Source organism: Nyctereutes procyonoides, unplaced genomic scaffold (assembly GCF_905146905.1).
Source record: "Nyctereutes procyonoides isolate TBG_1078 unplaced genomic scaffold, NYPRO_anot_genome, whole genome shotgun sequence".
Taxonomy (NCBI): domain Eukaryota; kingdom Metazoa; phylum Chordata; class Mammalia; order Carnivora; family Canidae; genus Nyctereutes; species Nyctereutes procyonoides.
In genome coordinates, this window is record NW_026575044.1 from 48,272,673 (window position 1) to 48,296,192 (window position 23,520).

The 23,520-nt window shown below is 34.1% G+C and overlaps 1 protein-coding gene across 4 annotated transcripts in view; it reads left to right on the forward strand.

Annotated features, from left to right (window-relative positions):
* The window catches only part of ANKRD12 (ankyrin repeat domain 12), a 123,799-nt gene that overhangs the window by 44,005 nt on the left and 56,274 nt on the right, over nucleotides 1-23,520 (forward strand). For 3 of the 4 annotated variants that reach the window (XM_055323700.1, XM_055323702.1, XM_055323703.1), the window contains exons 4-7: nucleotides 7,614-7,682; nucleotides 10,892-11,038; nucleotides 14,120-14,320; nucleotides 17,324-17,466. In XM_055323700.1, coding sequence (XP_055179675.1) covers nucleotides 7,614-7,682; nucleotides 10,892-11,038; nucleotides 14,120-14,320; nucleotides 17,324-17,466 — 560 coding nt within the window. The remainder of the gene's footprint in view (nucleotides 1-7,613; nucleotides 7,683-10,891; nucleotides 11,039-14,119; nucleotides 14,321-17,323; nucleotides 17,467-23,520) is intronic. The other variant, XM_055323704.1, reaches the window with a different exon arrangement.

Sequence of the window (23,520 nt, forward strand, 5' to 3'; positions counted from 1 at the left end):
GAACCCACCAGAAAAAACAGCTTAAGCATTTTAGACTCAGAAATGAATCCAAAATATGCCTTCCCTGACCCTGAAAAAAAAGTTATGGAGGTTTACCACCTAAGTCCAATTCATGGTACTTTTTTTCCTCAAAACTCTTATATGTCAGGAATGATTCTTAACGTCAATTCCAGTTGTTCACAATAGATTAGAACCTTATTACCTGAACTAATCTTTTCTTGAAACTAATATAAACTTCACTGTTGGTGTTTATCATAATTGTTTTATCTCTTGCATGAAATATTAATAATGAGCTGTTTTTAAGAATGTTTCAGCTTCACTCACGGAAAGTGTTCCAATCTGAATTTATGTACAGAGATCATATTCTATTTATACCTTCCTAGCCATCTTAATCATCAGTATGGAAATGATCTTGACTCTAGAATCTGAAAATACCCTCAAGATTTTTGAAACACCTTGTGCTAACATAGCTTTAGAAAGTACTTACATTTTATCATACACTTTTAATAGATGTCTCTTTTTGTACATTTTGCTGTCTGTTTTAGCTTGAATTAGAAATTGTTCTTAAACATGACATTTTTAAGCCTTGAAATTAGTCTTTTTTGCAGTGATTAAGATATTTTGTGCTTTGTTCATTTCAAGTTACACTGACGTCTTCTAGAGATTCGGTCTGTCTTTCTGAAGAATGACTCCTTATCCTTATGCTGCATTCTCAAACTATTGATCACTTAGCTGAGAAGGTGCTTATATGGCTTTAGGTAGATAAGATTTAACTTTTCTCATATTTTCTCCCTGGAAGTCCTCTCGTCTGTCGTTTTTAAAGTACTTGCATTAAACTGGTTTTGTTTTCCAATGACAGTGATATTTCTATTAGTAATTGAAGGAGAGATTTAGATGAATCCAAAGAACATTAACATATTTTTAGAAGTAAATAAGGTTTCAAAATAATAAATTTCCCATGAGAACCTTATTATCAGATCAGCTGAGCAAAACCAAGATTATTTGTCTTTTACTTAGAGTAAAAAGAGAAAATGTTACTTAGAAAGGCACAAAGTTTAAGCACTGAATAAGCATAATCGAATTCATATTTTATTAGTTTGTATACTTTTTCCCTGCTACAGTTTTTCCACTACTTGAATGTAGCAGGATGTTGTGGCTCTCTCTCATTAAAATTGTTTTATAACAAACTCTTACATTGCTTTTGGAAAGGTTACATGCTAACACTAAACAGGATTTTAATGGATTTGAACATTTTTGGTAGGCTAAATTGATAAATTTTAGTAAATGGTAGATGTAGGCTTTAGTTTTGCATGTGTATGCATGCACACACACACCTACACACACACACACACACACACACACACACACACACACACCAGGGTACTAATAAGAATTGCCCCAGGCCCAAGCAAAATGTCTTATTTATAATCCATCTGTCTTATATTTATAATTTTAAAAAAAATGTAGAAGAGTACCATTAAGAGGTATTTTCTTTTTTTTTTTTTTAAGAGGTATTTTCTATATGAAAATAATTACAATACCAAGCCCCATGTTTGACATTGATCTTTTAACATATTGTGTACTATATTTTTATTTTATTGATTTTTTAAAGATTTTATTTATTTATTCATGGGAGACACAGAGAGAGAGGCAGAGATGTAGGCAGAGGGAGAAGCAGGCTCCCTGCAAGGAGCCCAGTGTGGGGTTCAATCACAGACCCTGGGATCATGCCCTGAGTCAAAGGCAGATGCTCAACTGCTGAGCCACCGAGGCGTCCCTGTATACTATATTTTAAATGATTAGCTGAAATTATAAATATATAAAGGGAGAAATATTTACAACATACATGATAATCCTTGTCTCCGTATATTTTAGTATTTAAAGGTCTCTGAAATGTGAAGAGAAAAAAATGAGAAAATGGAGAAAAGATACAAGCCCATAGTTTAGAACAACACAATTGCAGTTGGCAAATAATAAATTTTAAAAAAAGTAGCAATAGTAACCAAAGAAATACAATATATAACAATTGACAGAATTGTTGGCCTAAATCATACCAGCTAGTCACTGGCCAGAAATAGGAACTTGCTTTAGTTGGTCTGAATAATAGGAATATTTTGTTGGGAGTAAATATGAAAGGATTTATCCAAAACCCAAAAGTTTGTTAACATTTGACTTATTTAGTCTATATAAGTAATTGATGATAATGAAAATCTTTGTGTGTTTGTCTCCACATTTATAATAGCAAAAATAAACCCAGGAGAATATAGTGTCAAGTAATAGAGAATTTGTTCAATTACGGTAAATTCAGTGAAGAAATATGATTTTTACTCTTAAAAATAACATTGTAGAAGAATACATGAAATGAAAAGATGTGCATCGCATACAAAATTTAAAAATAGGTTATGAAGTAATAAATACTGTTTGATTGCTTTAAAAGTCATATTCTGTATATTCGTATTTATATGTATGTGTACACAAGACATATATTAACACACGCATGGAAAGATAAGATTGTTTAAATATAAAAGACTATTTCATTGTAGAACTAAGCCTAAACCTAATGGGTATATACGGGCCCAGAACAAAAATGTAAATATTGTAAATCATGACTTAGGTTAAATAAAAGAGTGGGGAGTTGGGAATAAGGAGAAAATGTTAACAGTGCTACTCACCTTATCTTTCAGAGCAAGGAAATAACTGATGTTGTCTACAACTGAAATATATATAGTTTTTAAAATAATTATTTAAAAATTTTAATCTATATTTAAAATTATTTCATATATATGTTTACCTATATATGTGTTTATATTTTAGTATATGATATCTCTTTTAGAGAGGAAGCAGTTCCTTTAATTTCTTTATTATTTTTTTAAAGTAAACTCTGTGCCCAGTGTGGGGCTTGAACTCATGACCCTGAGATCAAGAGTAGCCAACCAGATGCCCTAGTTATTCTTCTTTTTATGTTGGATTAAAATAAAATCTTGCTGGGACGCCTTGGTGGCTCAGTGGTTGCATGTCTGCCTTTGGCTCCGGGCATGATCCTGGAGTCCTGGGATTGAGTCCCACATTGGGCTCTATGAATGGAGCCTACTTCTCCCTCTGCCTATGTCTCTGCCTCTCTATCTCTGTCTGTCTCATGAATAAATAAATAAAATCTTTTTTAAAAAATCTTGCAGTTTTTATTTTTAAATTGTACACATAATATTTTTCTATTTGTATGTAAATTAACCCCCCCACACGCCAATACCTTTCTCCTTATATATATTTAGAGGAATGCTTGGAATGATGCTTACTAGATGTTAACAGTTTGTTTCCAGGATTTGGGATGATTTTTTACTTTCTTTTTTTTTGTATGGGTTGAATTTTGAAAATAATGAACACAATTATTTCTGTAAAACGCATTATTTAAAAAAAATATCCATACTATTCAAGGAAACCTTAGCAGTCACCAAAATTAGCAATAATGCCATCAAATGGCAACTTCCTAATTCTTAATTATTTATTAATTTTTAAAAAGATAACACTGTATTGGTACTTGGGTAGCTCATTTGATTAGCCTCCAACTCTTTTTTTTTTTTTTTCTAGCCTCCAACTCTTGATTTTGACTGAGGGCATGATCTCAGGGACATGAGATTGAGCCCCACATCAGGTTCTGCACTCATTGTGGAGTAGTCTGCTTGGATTCTTTCCCTCTTCCTCTGCCCCCTCCCAAATAAATAAATCAATCTTTTTTTTTTTTTTTAATGACACTGTGAAAAAGTAATTGCTTGACTAGACAAAATTTGGGGGAAATTACAGCATAACTTGAGGTCATGCCAATATAGCTGTATCATAATGTTTATTTCAGCAAATCTCCAATATATCTGCCTATATCATTTCAGTTTCTATCCCGTGTTGTCCTGTCAGAGAATTCCCATAAATTTTGTCCCATGAAATGTTAAGGGGCCAGTATAGAGAGTGACTCATTAACCCTGTGGAAGCAACTATTTATCTAGAGACAAAGTACTCCTTATTTACTCCTTATACTTACATACTTACAGCTTGCTTTATCACTTACTTTTAGCTTTTACTTTTTTTTTTTTTTTTAGCTTTTACTTTCAATCTCTCCTTGACTAGAATCCTGGCAGAGTAAGTTAATTATAGTTACCGTAGAAGTAAATCACAGAATAGTGTTTATTAACAGAGGCCTTGGGGTCTGACAGACCAATGTTGAGTCCCTGCTCAGCTCCCTATTAGCCCTGGCCAAAAAATTTGAGCCCTTAAAAAAAAAAAAAATTTTGAGCCCTTTATATAATATAAACTCGGATTTTCTCATTTGTAAAAGTGCATGTAATGCCAGCTTCAGAGAATTAAGATCTTTAAGTGACATAGCATGTAAAATCCATTTGTGATGTGTTAGTTAAAACAGAAAACTAACACTAACTTAAATAGATTGGGATTTTTGTAGTCTAATATAGTACGACCCAGGTGTAGGCAGTGGAGAGGTGGTACCATCAGGTGCTAGGATGTTGTCATCGTTCTGCTCTCTTGCCCCCTGGGTAGAAAGTAGGAAAGGAAGGCCAACAATAAAAGTATCTTTCTTCCACTTTGCCTTTTCATTGATGAAACAGCCTCCCCAGGAACTTCTGCCTGCATCTCATTGGTTAGGCCGTCCTAACCAGGGGAGTCTGGAAAGTTAACTACCTTTAGCTGGACATATTTGTCACTCTATCAAAATTGGCGTATTTCTGCTAAGCAGGAGAGAATGAATATTGGATAGGCATCTTAAAAAACTGACGCTCTGTATAGTTTTAAGTACAGTAATTACTGAAAACTATTTTTATCTGTAACAGTTATTAATGTTTCTGCCTACATGAATTTTATTCCTGCATTGCCAGTCAAAAAAATCATACTTCTTTTCTTTTCTAGTCTAAAGGCATTCAGGGGAAAACCATAATCCCTCAACATGAAAATACTAAATACAACTATCTTTTTTTATCTTTTTTAATAAATTTTTATTTATTTATGATAGTCACAGAGAGAGAGAGAGAGGCAGAGACACAGGCAGAGGGAGAAGCAGGCTCCATGCACCGGGAGCCCGACGTGGGATTCGATCCCGGGTCTCCAGGATCGCGCCCTGGGCCAAAGGCAGGCGCCAAACCGCTGCGCCACCCAGGGATCCCCTAAATACAACTCTCTTGAAGATACATGTGACAGCCTTTTGTTGGCCTTCCAACTAAATTTGCAGTTACTTTATTAGGAGTAATACCATCACCAGCATCTTTGCAGATTGTGTTTTATTATACCCTGAATTCTTTCTTATTCATTCTCAGGAGTTAGGGGTACAGGATTAAGAGTTAAATATTTCTGTGATGTTTCTCCAAAATAGCTATGTCTTGTTACAAAGCCACCAAAAGTATATGAATGTTCTTTAACCTCAAATAACATTGGGGCACGTTTTCCTTTAGGTTTGATAGAGCTAGTGTTCTATGGAGATAAACCAGTGTACTTCATCATTTTAATTTGTATGTTTAAATAAGTAGAAAGATACAATATCCTTCACTTTTTAAAAATACTTGTTTTCTCTTCTTAGGCATTATTTATTTACTTACTAATTTTTATTTCTTTTGGCATATGTAGATAACGTGGCATGAGAAAATCCAAAGAGGCACAATATGATCTGTTCCCAAAGTCCATGGTGGCAGTTTTAGAGCATGTTCACATGTTTTAAACTAAACCTTTTCTGCCATCCAGCCTTAGAAGTTCTATTTTCCTGATGCCTTTTAATAGACTCAAATTTGGAGAGATGAACTTTTTAAAAACTAAAACAAATATAATTTTTCTGGTAACTACGTTAAAGTAGCAGATAAAATCAGTGCTTTGCTTAATAATGATCACCTTTTGATGATTTTCATGGACATTATTTATTACAGATTTTCTCTTGTCCATCCCCTATCTTTAAAACTTCTACTTTAATTAAAAGTCTTCAATTTTACAGTGCAAACCTTTTTAATCATTCTTTGTTTTTTTACTCTCTTGCAACCCAAAACAATATTAAAGAGATGGCTTTAAAAATACAAGTATTATTTGTCTTTGCTACAAAAAAAAATGTATCAGGGAGAGAATTGCACTGCTTAGAACTGAGTATTTTACAAAAACCTCATAGGGAGCACTGGACTCAATATAGTCTGGTCTCAATATAGCACAGAGGGTTAAGTGGGTGAGTCAAAGGACAAGATATGGAAGCTTTTAATTCAACTCCTGAATTAAATCTTTGTAGAATTCACATTCAAATGCACCAAATATAAACATGCTTATTTGAGTTAAAGCCAAAGGGTGTGTGAAGTCAGGGTGGATTAATTTCCCGCCAAGGGAAGATTTGAATAAATTGTTATACTACTTCCTTATATTAATATAATTGAAAGTTCAATTTATCCATTGTGCTTTAATCTGTCACAATAATATGATCTACTTTCAGTAATCCATTTAATTAGATTTGTTGGCACAATTTATTGGTTGCTGCATTTTCTTTTCTTTGCAGTGTATGAGGGCCATTTCTACTTGTTTTTAAATGAAATACCAACTACTCATCGTGGAATTTTTCTAGTTGCTAATTTGTTCAGTTTTGAAATATAAGTGTTCCTTAAAAGGCTTTTCATTGAATCCATTTACCCATTTGGTTTAGAATTGGCCTAAATGTTATTTTATCAGTTATTTTCCTTTCATTTGAGTGAGCCTTCTCATCACTATCACTAAACTTTTTTTTTTAATTTGATCTTTAAAAGTTTCAAATACTATGTTTTGTTTTCTAAATTGGTTTCTTTTTTTCAACACTTGTTTCTTTATACCTAACTGAATTCATGAATAATATCTATAATAATGATCCCAGAAAGAAAAATGTATGTCAATAAGTCGAGTATATGAAAATCAAAATAATATTGTGAGTTAAAATGGCATATTGTTTATAAGTAAAAATTATCTGCTCTGGCCATATTGCCAAAAGTCAACTGTAAAAATATTATTATCTGTCAAAAATTGTTAGGCAGAATTCCATATTCTTATCTTAGCTGATAAACCTGGTTTTGCTTTTAGGCTGCTTTCTTTCTAAGAGGTCTTAAGTAGTGGTCAGTATAGTAATTCATACCACTCAAAATGTATGTAATTTATAGAAAGGTCTGTGGTCTAGAATGATACTGCTGTCCAAAGCGTCTTCTGAGTAGTTTGGCATTCATAGAACAAAAAGGGTTATTCAGGTTTTCTAAAGACACATTCTAACCAGAAAAGCAGTGATACAGGATTACTTCTTTTATCATATTCAGGGGTTGAAAAAATATATAGCCTCAAGGGAGATATCTTTTAATAAGCAGCATCAGTAATATCTATTATTGCAAAGTGCATGATTGACTTTGTCAACTTTAATATTTCAGTTGAAGAAACTGAAATCTTAGCCAAGCTGAAATCTTCAGCCAAACCTGTGTTTTAAATATGCTTTTGGCTTTACCTTAAAAATAATTTTTTGGAAAAACAATGATAGATCATATACTAGTGTCTTTTGAAAAATGTTGGTTTGTTGAATTCTGCATTTCCCTTCGTGTGCTTTTTTTCTTTTTCTCCTGTCTCTTCTCATTCTGTAGATTCAGATCCAGGACATACAAGTGAAAATTGGGGGGAGAGACTTATATCTTCTTACAGAACATACTCAGGTAATTAGATTATCAGGGGCACCTGTTTAGTGAGTGGTTTCTGTCACTTTTACAAGTAATTGTACTATAAATAACTTCCTTTCAAACCCGTATATAGATATCTTTGGTTAAATAAGTCAACTTACATAAGTAACACTGAATTTTCCAGTTTTTGTTTGTGGTATCTAGTGCATCATATCCAACACATGCTACGTATGAACATTACAAGCAGGACTACTGTGTACCGCCACTTAGTATTTGTATATATAGCACAACATGGGGCCACTATTCACATAGAAAGCAGTATAAAAGTCAGCCCCTTGGTAGTGCAGCAGTCCCTATGGGGAGATATCCAAGGTCCTTGATTTCTTTTGCTCTGTATTCTTCCCAAGAAATCTCAAGTGTACTGGTCTTCATGGACAATGTCATCTTACTCTTTAATCATGCAGTGTTTTTTAAAAAAAATTTTAAATTTTGGATCGAACTATCTTTAGTCTATTGACTTTGTTGCCCATGTTACACTTAACAGTAGATTAAAACAGCAGCTTTCCTGGAGAAATGCCATTACCATTGGAACCACTGTATTTGGCGATGGCACCAGGTATTATGCTTCATAATTGCTCCAGATAGAAGAATATGGGAGAATATATAAATACTCTCTAGTATATGAAAAACTAGTCAACTGTTTTGATTGTCCTTTTTTTTTTTTTAACGGGCTTACATTTTATCTCTAACTTTTTTGTAATGTAAAATATTATTTAGTCCCTGGGTATCCAAGTGTCCAGTTTTCAGCATATGACATTTATCTAAAAAAACTGAAAGAAACCTTCTGTTGTGGGTATATTTTATATTGTTTTATAAATTTGTGGAGCTGGGTGAGGATAGTATAGAACCAAATAATTAAAATTATCCTAAAAACTATTAATTGAGCTGATAAATCTGTAGTATTTGTTTATCAAAATTTCAGGGTGAAGGACGTTTACAGTCAGCATTAAATTTTAAAGGTCTACACTTTCTGTGTCTAGGTATACTTTTCTAAACAGGACTACCTATGGCCCAGGTGTACCTGAAAGAGCTTTATGGGATGAAACCATCCGTGATCTGAGTATCATTGCTGGAAGTCAAAATATAACAAGCACCTTTTAGATATGTGGATGCTTTAAAACCAGAAAGCAATGGCAGCATTTTTTCTCAGAATTGAAATATACACGTTCCAATTAGTTCCAATGGAGTTACAGCTCCATTGCTCCACTCCTTTCACAGTAGCTGCTTTGTGGGAAGTTATATTCTTTAGTTTTTTAAGACATCGATTGGTTTATGAACCAGTTCCCCAAGAAAGTAATTGTGTCTCTTTCCTTAATATACTCTACACCTAGTTGAGATGTGACAGTGTTGATCTTTTTGTTTATTCTGACAAGTCCTAAAAAGAAAATGATAGTTTTCACAATTATAAGACTGAGACATCTCTATTTCTTAAATTCCTCTGAATCTTGAAAGATAGGATGTTGGATTTTTGAAAATCTGTTTTTCTTTAGTCTTAAGACTAAAGAAATCTTAAGTCTTTCTAAATCTTAAGACTTAAGTAGTCTTAAGTCTTAGAGTGGCTCAGTGGAATTTCAAGTCTATAGGAGATTGTGTTAAATGAGCACATGTGTCAATATTCCTACATTTAACTTTTAAAATTCTGACCCATTATTTGGACAAATAAATACATATTTCAGTTATATTTGAGAAGTACCAAACTTTCTCAAATTAATATGATCATTTTTTACTTATGACAGGTCAGGAAACAAGTTCTCCACCGGATAGATCCCAAATGGTCAAAGTTTCATTGAATGCTTTAAATTTGAAAAAGCGTACTTTGGGACAGATTAATAACACAATTTCAAAGAATGGTATATGTTATCTCTAACCTAGCTATCTTATACCAGCATCTGTTTTCTTACCTTTTCCTATCTCATGTAAAGTATGAATTCAGACAAAAGGCCAAGGTAACTCAATTAAAGAAAAAGTTCAGATTGGATGCTAGTATTTGATTTGAATTTTTGCTTGAATATTTGGAATATGTACAATTACATTCTTTTCCAAAATGTAATCATTATGTCTTTGATCATTTGGTAGCTAGAATTATAAAATGAATTTTAAGTATCTCACTTTTTCCTGTAAACTAAGTATGTATCACTTTAGAGCATATTCTTTTTAAAACATTGTGTGAAAATGCTATCAGAAGCAGAAAATTCATTATTTTGCAAATAGGAAATTTTCCCCCCAATTTTAGAAAGTATTTTAAGGTTGGATTCTATGTATATTTTATTTCCTCCAATTACTAGATTTTACTCCTTTTTTTAAATTTCTACTTTCCATAAAATTTTTACACCTTAAATATTTTAATTTTAGGTAAGAAGTACATTCATTGTATTTAAGGATTTGTTATTTAGATGGAAAATCATTAAAACAACAGTCACAGTTGCTCATTAACTATGAGAGAACCAAAGTATACAGAACATTATTAGAAGAAAGAACAAATTAGAAGAAAGGCTTTTTTTTAATGGATCAAATCTCTTTGAAAAAAAATCCTTAGACATTTTTAATCTTTGCTGATTCTCTGTCAAATGCTCCCACAAACCTACACACACAGAGAATTTTTAATTTGCTCATTTTTAGCTTTGATTAATACCATTAATACCATGTTCAGTTATCCTGTGTCGGGAATGAAGTGATCTGATGCTTTTTTACAATAATTACTTTGTGTGATGAGATTTGTCTTAAATACTTAATCTTGTTAGAAGATTGTACAAATCATCAGTGGAGTTGGGGAAGTAATTTGAAGGAACATTGCTACAAGGGCTTAGCAATAATTAAGAAGAATAAAATTATAATAAATGAAAGAGAAGTTTCAAAGATACAATACTAAGGAATGTTTGAAGTATTATTGAAGTTAAAATTTAAAAGAACAAATCATTAAAATACAAATTTTACTAGGAACAAACTGATAAATGTTCTTAATTCTCAGAAAACAGTAGAGTTAAGAATATATTTTTTTCAAAGCATTCAGGAAGAAAATTGCTTATATAAGTGTAGTGTTCTTTTGTCAACATTATTGCTGGTCTGTATATTATACATATTTCTCATATACATGATTAGTATCTGTTTTTTTAGAGTTTTCTTATGTTTTGCTTTTCAGTGCTTACCTTTGTTTCAGATTCTTACATATTTATTAATAATTCCAGAGAAAGAAGGTCCAGAAAAGAAGAAAACAAAAAAGGAAGCTGGAAATAAGAAGTCCACACCAGTTAGCATTCTTTTTGGTTATCCACTCTCTGAGCGGAAGCAGATGGCACTTCTTATGCAGATGACAGCAAGAGACAACAGTCCAGGTGACACCGTTATTGAGATAATGTGTATTCTTAGTTTTCTTCAGACTCTCTACCTTTATCCTAACATTAACTACTTTAAACTTTTAACTACTTAAAATTTTAATTTTTTTCTTGGATTTAATAACAACTTTTTAAAATAAGTTTGTAATTTTACATTTGTTTGATAATTTTCTATTGTCTGTCACCAGATGAGGGCCTGTAAGAGCAGGGATCTTTGTACTTAGTGATTATTCAGTAAATATTTGTCAACTAAAACGGGTAATTTAGAAATGGTTACTCAACTTGAGAAATCCACACAGTGTGTGCTTTCACTTTACTAAAGAATCTTTTACCCCAGTTTCTGTAAAGCTGCTTCGAGGTTTATAGTTTACTTTTCAGTTTGCTAGCACCCTGCTGATATGATAAACTGGTAATCTTACCACATTAATACTTTTATTTTTTTAATTTTATTTAAATTAAGTTAATTAACATATAATGTATTATTAGCTTCAGAAGTAGAATTCAGTGATTCATCAGTCTAATATAACACCCAGTGCTCATTATATCATGTGCCCTTCTTAACGTCCATTACCCAGTTATCCTATCTCCTACCCACTTCCCCTCCAGGGATCCTGTTTATGTCCTATGATTAAGGATCTCTTATGATTTGTCTCCCTCTCTGATTTCATCCTGTTTTATTTTTTCCTCTCTTTTAGAAACAATAATGTTATCCATGGTTTTTTTTGGTGTGAGATCTAAATTACTTTAAAAGTAAAAATGTTTGCAGCGTACTATGTCAATTTATTTCATATTTCATTTCACACTTCCAATTAAGGTGGTGTACTACATGTATGTGGGTGGGGGAGTTATTCCTATTCTGTGCCCTCCAAAAAAAAAAAATTAGATGGGTTTCTAGTAGAACCAAAACAACAAGGAACAAACCACCCAACCTGCTAATTAATTAAAAGGAGCTATAAAAAGGTAGATAAAATCCAGATACCTGGGCTGAGAAGGTCATTACTGTTGAGCATTGAATGCATTTTGGCAACAAACAACACAAAAAAATTTTAAGTTGTACAGTCCTCATTAACTGTGATAAAGTAAATCAGTTGTGTCTGGCTCTGAATTCAGAGCATCTCTGTATAAGATTTTGGGTAATATAACACACCCTGTTGAAATGCACTGATAAGGACAATTTCTCTAGTGAAATTTTCTCATATTGGCTCTTTTTTAAAAAAAACTATGATGACATGGTAAAATTCTTAGAGTTTCTGTGTATTATAGATTCCATCAAATCATGGTATGTCTGATATCTTTCACTAATAAATGTGTTTTAAGGCCTCTTGCTTTTTTAAGTAGAGCAAGTTGTTTGTGGTTATTTTCCTACCTTTCCACCCAGTTTCTGAAAGACTATAGCCAAATTAAAGATACTGTGCACTGTTAAAACTTTCAACGTGGGGATCCCCGGGTGGCTCAGCAGATTAGCACTGCCTTCAGCCCAGGGAGTAATCCTGGAGACCCGAGATCGAGTCCCACGTTGGGCTCCCTGCATGGAGCCTGCTTCTCTCTCTGCCTCTCTCTCTCTCTCTCTCTCTCTCTCTGTCTTTCATGAATAAATAAATAAAATCTTTAAAAAGAGAGAGAGAGGGATCCCTGGGTGGCGCAGCGGTTTGGCACCTGCCTTTGGCCCAGGGCGCGATCCTGGAGACCCGGGATCGAATCCCACGTCGGGCTCCCGGTGCATGGAGCCTGCTTCTCCCTCTGCCTGTGTCTCTGCCTCTCTCTCTCTCTCTCTCTCTGTGACTATCATAAATAAATAAATAAAAAAATTAAAAAAAAAAAAAAGAATCTGACTTCAGCTCTGGTTAGGTCATGATCTCAGGGGTCCTGGGATCCAGCCTCAAGGCAGGCTCCATGCGCAGCAGAGAGCCTGCTTCTCCCACTCCCTGGCACCTCCCCCTGCTCATGCCCTTTCCCTCAAATACATAAAATATTTTTTAAAAAGATTATAGTAAAATTCATGTATTCATTCAACAAATACTGCATGAGTTTCACCATATCCCAAGAACCATGTGCCAAGAAGTCTTCTAAACATTGAGATACAGTAATTAATAAGGTAGACAACTGTCCTTGCTTTTATGGAGTGTACAATATAGAAGTCCAAATAGGAAACTGATGCAAAATCCAAAATTAATATGCAGTTTTTTTCTAATTGAGGAAAGAATGATAGTACTTTAGTTCTCTAATCATGTCAGTTTGCAAGAAAATTATGATGTTGGAAATTTATTTTCCATAGACTTTTCTTCTCATAGAATAGTTGTTTCTTTTAAATAGTTGTAAATTCTCAGAATTAATTATTAACAGTGTACATGTCTGAAATCCTTAACTGATTAAGGAACCTATTGTGTTTTGTTTTTTTCCAAGTAATTCTGAAATTGGGACAAGAGGGAGAACTTTGGGTATCATCTTGTTTAATCTTCTTGTTTTTGGTATGGCGACTGGAGCAAAAATCAAAAGATGAGAATCAAAGCAAAGCAAATTGTTTTCTCTTTTATCACCCCATTTTTTTTAGTCTTTCCCAGACTGTCCTTATTTCTTGCTGATCTTAAGCTTCATTGTTATGCTAAAATCAGCTATGACCTCAATGTTTAGTTAATATCAGCATAGAACTTTGAGTTAGAAGTGTGAACTCTAGCCTTCAATGTCATTTCATCTAGGTGTTGGAATACTAAAATAACATACGTTGGGATTGGTTTTTTGGGTTTTTGGTGTTTTGGGTTTTTTTTTTTTTCCCCCAGTTTATCCGGTTATTCATTGAGCAACACTTTTAGGGCACATATTTGATACTTCGTTATCACTTTAAGCCAGTTTTATAAATTGACAGAATAAAACATTTTTTCTAAATTTGCTCATGCAATATTTGAAAACCCTAAAGGAAAATTTCCATGTATTTGGTTAAATATTAATATATCATCTAAGCCAAGTTTTGGAATGTTAGGATGAGAAGATATTCCCCCATTCCAGGAAATTACATATTACAAACCAATGAACATACAAAATATTTAGCCTTAAAATTTTTGTTAACTACCTTTTTTCTTACAGATTCCACACCAAATCATCCATCACAAACAACACCAGCCCAGAAGAAAACTCCCAGTTCCTCATCTCGACAAAAAGATAAAGTTAATAAAAGGAATGAACGTGGTGAAACTCCTTTACACATGGCAGCTATTCGAGGAGACGTGAAACAAGTCAAAGAATTAATAAGTTTAGGGGCAAATGTGAATGTGAAAGATTTTGCAGGTAAGACTAGTTATTATAAGATTAAATGCTCAGGAACCAAAATTTATCATCTAAACAGATTCTTGTGTTATCTGCATTTCTACATTCCTCTTGCTGAAACAAAAAAGTTCTAAAAGTGTATTTTATTATAAAATTCTTTGGAACTGTGTACATAAAACCCTGATCCTCTGCTGCAATTCTGTGTCAAGAACTACTCAAATTTTTGGGATGCCTGGGTGGCTCAGGAGTTGAGCCTGGAGTCCCGGGATCAAGTCCCACATCGGGCTCCCTGCATAGAGTCTGCTTCTCCCTCTGCCTATGTCTCTGCCTCTCTCTGTCTCTCAGGAATAAATAAATAAAACCAAAAAAAAAAAAAAAAAAGAAGAAGAAGGACTCAGATTCTCAAATTTTTAAATATTAAACTTGAAGAATCTAGTCTAAATCCTAAAATTACCTATTACCATAAAATTCTTTATCCAATTTAGATTCTATTGTAGATGAATTTTCCAAAGTGTTACTTCATAAGTCTTTGAAGGACAGTATTCAGTTGAACATGAGAACTTTGAGCATGATAGTGTTTTATTTTAATTACTCAAATACCATACCAGTACATTCTTACTGTAAAGAATTCAAGCAGTTAAAGCATGCAGGGAACAATATAGAGATCCCTTTAGTTTCACATTGTACAGTACAGTTTCTTTTTTTTCTTTTCTTTCTTTTTTTTTTTTTTTTGCCACAGAAGTGTTACCAATTTGGAGGTTATCCTTTCTGTGCATTTTTATCATATGTATAAAGTGAACATTTTATATATAGGCTTTTTTAAAAAAATTAAATCATTCCATCTATACTATCAGCCTTTAGGTTTGTAACCGGACTTTTTTTACTTAATGTCTTACAGATATTTCTGTCAATACATATAAGTGGTTCTATTTGATTCATTTCAACAGCTGCATACTGTTGCATAGTATAGATTCAATGGACAATACTTTATTGAACACTCCTACAAAAGAATTCAGTGTATAGTTATAGAAGGGTTTTAGAATTTCAGAACAGAAGCTGTTAAGGGGATGCATATTTAAAAATTTTTTTAATACAGGCAAATGCCCCTCCCCCCCAAAAAATTTTTTTATCAGTATACACTACTATCAGGAGCCCTTTTCCTAACATCTCTACTAAAGCTGGATATTATCAGTCTAATTTTTAACAATCTGACAAATGAAAAAAGTCCTTACTTTGGATTTTCCTTTTTTTTTTTAAGATTTTATTTATTTATTCATGAAAGACACAGAGAGAGAGTGAGTGAGCGCGAGAGCAGAGACACAGGCAGAGGGAGAAGCAGGCTCCATGCAGGGACCCTGACGTGGGACTGGATCCCCAGTCTCCAGGACCACACCCTGGACTGAAGGCGGCGCTAAACCACTGAGCCACAGGGGCTGCCCAATTTGGATTTTCCTAATCAGTAGTGACACTGAATATTTCTTCTAGTGCGTACTATAAATTTATGTATATATTGTGACTTGCAAGATGGAGTCTTTTGGCCATTTGTCTTATGGCAGTATTATTAATATGTAAGAGCCCTTTGCTTAGTGTAGGTTTTAATTCTCTCAAATATTATTAAGGTTTTCACTATCTGTGGCTATGTTTGAATTTTCACTTCAATGTTGTTTATTACACTAAAATTTTAATTTTTTACATAATGCCAGTTAATCTTTTTATTTATGGGTTCTTTGATTTTTTTTAGAAGGCCTTCTCTATTCCTATATAATAAAACTATATCCCTCTGTTTTTTCATTTCCAAATTTTGTTTTTATTTTGCTTTACATATAGCCCTATTAGAATACACTTGGAATTCATTTCTCTATTTGGTGTGAATAGTAAAAAGGGCAATGAACAGGATCTGCTTTAAAGAATTAAACTTAAAATGCATAGCATCCACTCTAGAAGAAAACTCCATATTATATATCAGAAGAATATATTATGCATCATTATATTTCAGAGACCAAAAAGAGTTTTGATCTACTAATTCCATTTCTAAAAACTTACCTTAAATATTTAGTCATGGCTATGCATGAAGATTTAGTTGTAAGGGTATTTATTGCGGCATTGTTTTTAATATTTTAAAAATTGCAAAATGCCCAGTAATAGGATCTTGCTTAAATAAATTATGGTGTATCAATCAGTGTTACACTGTGTTGTAGAAGTTTAATGACATGGGAGATTATTTTCACTGCAGTAAGTAGAAGACAGGTAAACAACTTTCCCAGTTTTGCTTTAAAATTATAAATCTAGAGGTCCCTGACTGAGTGCCTCAGGCTGTTGGGTGTCCAACTCCCAATCTCAACTCAGATATTGATCTCAGGGTCATGAGTTCAAGCCCCAAGATGGGCTCCATGCTAAGCATGGAGCCTACCTTAAGAAATTAATAAGTCTAAGAGGGAGAAAAGTTAGGATTTAGACTAGATCCTTGAAGGTGTTATATTTGGGTGGAATGTGGGTGATGATTCTTTTCTGCTTTGTATTTTTTGTTTTTTAATTTTTTCTTTCATGAACACGTTACTTTTTTTATTACCAAAGTTACTGTAATGGCAAATTTATTTTAGTTAAAGTAGATATTAAATCTGGAAAAGATGAAAACCCTTAAAACATAGGGTTTTTTTGTTTGTTGAAATCCTTTAACAAGCTTATTAATATTTTGTCTGAAAAAAAAAGTTTTGTCTGCTTTCTCTGCTCTTTTTCCATAGTTCAGATGATTACTATGAATTATAGCAAATTTATATTCATTGGATAAGCTTAAATGTTTAATATTTTGGTAAGATAATTTATCCCCAAAGGAAATAATACATAAATGAACCTTCTGTAAAATTGGTAGTGTTCTTAGGTGTTTATTTCCAGTAGCTTGTTCATCATTCTTTTTTTCTTCTGTACTACATGCATTAGGATCAGTGTAACTCACACAGTTTATATTAAAAGACATATTTTGAATTAGTACAGATTAACCAAGTTAAATTAATACTCTAACTTTAGGCTGGACACCATTGCATGAAGCTTGCAACGTTGGATATTATGATGTTGCTAAGATACTTATAGCAGCTGGAGCAGATGTTAACACACAAGGATTAGATGATGACACTCCACTCCATGATTCTGCTAGTAGTGGGCACAGAGATGTAAGTATGATAGAAAAATCAGTATACATTTGCAAAGTATTTATTCAACCCAGAGTTAGTTATTTCACTTCTTAGTCATACCATCTCATGTCCTATTTCATTCATTACCTGGTCAGCTCATCTATGTTTTATTTTTCCTTTTTTCTGCCTTCTCATTGCTAATTCCTATCATAGACAGATTTACATATCCTATCTTTTCATAAAATCTGTCTGACTTGATAATTAAACAGGATGGTAAAATTTTTATTGCAAGGGCTTCTACTGTCAGATAACTAGGTGTAGTGGTTAAGGCAGATTTTACTTACAGTTAAAATTTTCCTGAGTACTCCTGCCTATATATTTTTTTAGGCTTATTAATTTTAACAACATCTTGTTATGCAACCTTCATTCCTGAATTTTAGCTGACATTATTAGCATATTTAGATGACTTACGTGTATACTAAAAACATAATCAAACATGATTATGTATGCTTACAGATTAATGGCATCTTTAAACTTCATTTTTAGTTTGTTTTGATGTAACTCTATGAACCCTGGTAGGTTTTAAATTCCATTTGCATTTTCAGTCTTTGGCATGTTGATATCAAAGATAAACCCATTCTAAAATAAAACTAAACCCATCTTTGTTGTAATGAAGCTCATGTTTTAAGTGTGTTTAATGCTTAATTGTGTTGCAGTAATCTGCTTACAATGAGAACAGAACAACCTGGGGCACTATAAGCAATGTTTCTAAAGCAGGATTTTGCATTTCAGATAAATAGGTTTTCTCTTTACATACTTTTTACTTCTGTCAAAGAATATTTGGACATAATTTAGAAAGCTGAAAAGTACTATTCAGCTTTTAAAGATAACTGCAGACTCCTTTTGTTCTTCCCACTTCCCAGTATCTTTTGCCAAAAGCAACTATTGTAGGTTTTTATTTTAGTAGTTACTTCTGTATTTCTAACAAGATGAAGCTGCCTTTGTTTTTTAATTTTTAGTTATTATTTATTGACCTCCTGCAAAGTATTTTATTGCTGCTCAGAGACTCACAGAATCTATACTGTCTAGTCTGTACCAGTCAATACTGCACTATATATAATTTTTTTTTCTTTTTTGGATTTTTTATTTTCTAGGTTAACACATTGCCTTGTTTGTGGTTTTTCGGTTGTGTTTTTTTTTGTTTGTTTGGTTTTTTTGTTAGTTTTCCATGCATCTATTTTTGTTCTTCTTTACTCTGTGACATATCTCTTAAATGCCTGAATGCCTATAAATAAAACAAAGCACATTGATCAGCTTACTACTTTTGAGAAATACTGGTGGGGGATTTCTCATATCCCCTGTATACAAGATATCATGTATCCTGATCTGATTTGCACTAGTTGCTCTTTAGATCTGTAGCATGGATGCTGTCCTAGAATATTGCTTTACCATTAATCCCATGTGGGATTCTCAGTCTCTCCATGAGATTTCCAGTTCCTGGATGCCCGTCTAAACTCTCTGAGGATATTAAGTGGTTTATTCCACTTCCTGCATGGTCACTGATTTCCCAAGATCTTTCACATATTATTGCTCTGATTTGGTGTATTTCTCACATTAGAGATTTTCTGTAAACTTCTGTTCCTTCATATTTGAATGAAGCTCTAAAAAGCCTGATTGACATGATGTATAATGTGCAGAGCTTGTTGGCTGTCGGGCTTCTCTATAATATGTCTGAGGGACAAGATAGCAGTTTTGTCAGAAGTCTCCTAAATGTCAGTATTTGTAGGTCCTTCTCTTGGGACAGATAGTTTCTCCAGAAAGCAATATTCTACTTTCCTGTCTGGATAACATAAGAATGTTTTCTAGCATTCTAGAAGCCAAGCATAGGAGGATTACGTTTAACAGTGGTGAGGGGAGGCTGTAAACTCATTCTGTCTTAGAGAAACTTTTATTCAATCCTCCTGACTTAAGAAAAATCCCATTAAACTGTTCTCCACTGTGCTGTCTAAACCCAAAAACTTACTCTTATTTTGAGGAAGACTTCTCTTCAGGAATGGAGAAGGTGCATTTGCCTGGCTGTCAAGGCTTGAGAAGAGAAGCACAGTCATTACAATTAGTACTTTCCAGGTACTTTTCTAAAAGACCTGAAAGTTTGAACAATGACCTGACCACGGTATGTTAGGACTGTCAGTACTCTATCTAAATCATGGCAGCGAGCATGTAATCCAGTTCAGAAATCCTGTTTTAGGCACTGCTCCTAGAACCACTCCCACATATACCATAGGTTGGGTGTCCTGGGATTCTGAGACAGAAATTTTCAGGTGATTGCAGAGGAAAGGAGGAAAGAGGGATATGATTTCAGGAACAACACCTGTAAGGATGTGACAGGAGCAGGAGATAACAGGGAGAATCTGAACTGCAGTGCAGCCACACCAACACTTCAGCCAATCTTTTGGGAGTCCTTGATACTAGGATGCACTTCTGAGATGCTTTGATTTGCGGTAAGCATTAGGTCTGTGTGCCCCCACATGGGAATGCAAGCTGCTGATGGCAAGGAGGCATACCCTTATGTACTTCTACTCCCTTTGGCCATGGCAGTTCCTGGTGAGGAACTTTGCTAGCAGTTGTTAGCAAAACTCCCAGCATCTGGAGGTGTAAGTATCTTGGCCCAGAAGAGGGTATCTGAGCAGTTTATCCACTATAAACTTCAGTTGGCAGCTTCTGCCCAGCACCATTACCTGCCCTGCTGATCCATATGCAGCTGCCTCTCCACTCCAATGTATAGTCCAGACATAGCCCAGGGCAACACACACCATTGCCCACCACTAGTGAACATGCAGATATGTTTCCATGACTGCTTTCCCTCCTTGCTTACCAGCAGCAAATCCAATCAACTGTTCACTCTCAGGTTTCTCCAAGCAAGAGTCAAACATTGTCCTTTGTGAACCCCAAACTCCTGACATGGGTAAAACTTATTTTCACCGTGATATAATCCCAAGTGAACCTCATATGGTATAAGGTCAGGAAATTCCCTTTAAAAAAGTGTCCTCATACATTGTTTTCCTATTGAATGGCCCAGTGATAGTAATAGAAGAGAAGGTTTAGTTATCTTAACAGCAAGTCTGGTATTATATACAACATTTCTTTTTAAGTTGGAAGAACACTTAGTCTTCACTACCATCACTTTTAATATCTTGTACTCTGAATTCCACAAAGTCAGAAATTTCCTCTGCTTGAAACTGTGCCATAAATAACTTTTTCTTTGAGGTATATTTGAACAGTCTGCATATAAGTAGCACCGTTTCATTTACAAATGAAGATATTATTGCTTATTGATCTGAATAACATTTGGAACTACTGCAATTTTTCATATTAAGGAAGACTTAGTAATGAAGTGTCACATAAATCATTTATCTGAGGTTCTTATAACTTTGCATTTTCAGGTAGTTGCATTTGTTTGCCTTCTTTGAGTCAATAGGCTTCAGTGAATATTTCCCAAAGTCAAATATTATAAAAAACCAACTGGGTAACAAAAATGAAAATCAGATTTTGCTGCAAGAAAAATCCTCAGTATTCAAATGATAAAATGAGTGGGATATGAAGCTAAATATGGATAACTTCCCTCTGATCATTTAGTTTGTGTTATTATTTTGTGAACTACATTACATTAACTTCTCACAGCAGTATTTGTGTTTTCACTGTGGGACAAGAAGTGTTATAAATGTTTTATATGTATTGTTTCTTTTAATTACCACAATAATCAAATAAGCTCTGGTGTGTCTTGTTAAGACTGTGTGGCCTGTTACATTTCAATGCCCTCAGCCTCTCCATGAGTGTGGAGGAGCGTTGACATAAGAAATCCCTCTCTTCCAAGACATTCCCAGGTTTATTGAATTAATGTGACTCCAGATTAAGGGACCAAAAGGAATAAATCTCAATGTCTTTTTTTAAAAAAAGATTTATTTATTTACACGTGTGAGAGTGGTTGGTTGATTTATGGATTGATGTAAGAAAGCACGAGTGGGGGATCCCTGGGTGGTGCAGTGGTTTGGCGCCTGCCTTTGGCCCAGGGCGCGATCCTGGAGACCCGGGATCGAATCCCACATCGGGCTCCCAATGCATGGAGCCTGCTTCTCCCTCTGCCTATGTCTCTGCCTCTCTCTCTCTCTCTCTCTCTCTCTCTGTGACTATCATAAATAAATAAAAATTAAAAAAAATCTCATTTAAAAAAAAAAAAAAGAAAGCACGAGTGGGAGAGGGAGAAAGAACCTCAAGCAGACTTCACACTGAGTGCATAGCCTGACACGGTGCTAGACCTCAGGACCCTGAGATCACTACCTGAGCCAAAACCAAGAGTTGGACACTTAAACTGTGCCACCCAGGTGCTCTAATCTCAGTGTCTTTTCACAGAAAATGAGATAATGACTCAGTAATCTGGGAGAATTATTGTTTAATACAGTCTCTAGTGAGAAAGATAAGACATCCTTCGTGATGTCCTAGTTTAGATTTTGATATCTTTTCATACCTTTCTGCTGGAAAATCCTCTTTTTTTCTTTCTTTAGCAGCAAACATTCTCTGCTGTATTTTCTTTTTTGACATGCAGGAAAAATTTCAATGTTAAGCTGCCTAAAAAAGCAAATTTTACTCTAATTGAGGAAAAAGTGGAATTTGGAATGAAAGTAGATATGAATTAAATGATTGCCCTGGCCAACTTACCAACTATGTGATTGTGAACAAGTTACTTTTCTCTGACTCTCCATTTCCTCATCTTTAAATTATGTAATAGATAATACCTATCTAAAGGGGATATTTTGAAGGGGAAAAAGATACTGTGCATATAAACATACCCTGAAATCTAAAATCATATAGAAATGTCAGAGTAGAAACTAAAATTTGGAAAACTAAAAATGCTATTTTTCTTATTTACTTTTTTCTCAAAGGTATTTTTCATGATTATCAAAGTTCTAATTTTGAAGAAAAATGCAGCCTATAAATGTTATTTTTCCTAAACTGATTTTTGCTTACCATTGGACCAGTCTTTTCTGCTCCATTGGCAATCTGTATATGCCTATATGATAACAAGACTTCATTTATAAGGCCTGACAATATATAGGGTACATTTCCTTTTCCACTGTATTTATCAGAAAGTGACTTATTTTCTGGCTATGATTTTTTTTTTTTTTTAAATTTTTTATTTATTTATGATAGTCACAGAGAGAGAGAGAGAGAGGCGCAGAGACATAGGCAGAGGGAGAAGCAGGCTACATGCACCGGGAGCCCGACGTGGGATTCGATCCTGGGTCTCCAGGATCGCGCCCTGGGCCAAAGGCAGGCGCCAAACCGCTGCGCCACCCAGGGATCCCTGATTTTTTTTTTTTAAGAGAGAAGCACATGCATGTGGATAGGGACTGGGGGGGGGGGCGCGGAGATGGTGGGGGAGTGCGTGGAGAGGGAAACTTGATCTCACTACTCTGAGATCATGACCTGAGCCAAAAGCAAGAGTTGAACACTTAATAGAGCCACCCAGGCACCCTGGCTATGATATTTTAAATATTGTACTTTTTGTTCTTCTTTTTAAAAACATTATTAATAGTTTATCAAAGATGAATTGTTTTTCTTTAAAGTGATAAAAGATTTCCTAGTTTTTAAATATGTTAAAGAATTATGCCTTGTTAGACACGTTTATATGAATACAACTTTCTAAATGTGCACAGAGCTGCAAATATTTCCAGAGGCTGACCTTTGAGTTCATTACTTACAGGGACTCAAACACTACTTCCAGTCTCTTTCCAGAGGGAGACTGGCATGCTACTTTCAAGGGATCCTTGCTTTTCCTCCTACCAACATGCCTAGGATAGTAGGAGTCACAATTCAGAGCTATTTTCTCCTTGTTCTTTTACTTACACCCAAAGAGGAGGAGGGAAATGAGAGCCACCAGACTCTCATTTGTATATATCTATCTGTACCATTTATTATGAATCTCTACCTAACAATTGAATTTCTTTCAGTAATACTTAGAACAATTTCAGCCATCCATAAAACATTTCTAAGGTGAGAGAGACAGAAAGATAGCAGTTTTGTGCCCTTTTTAAA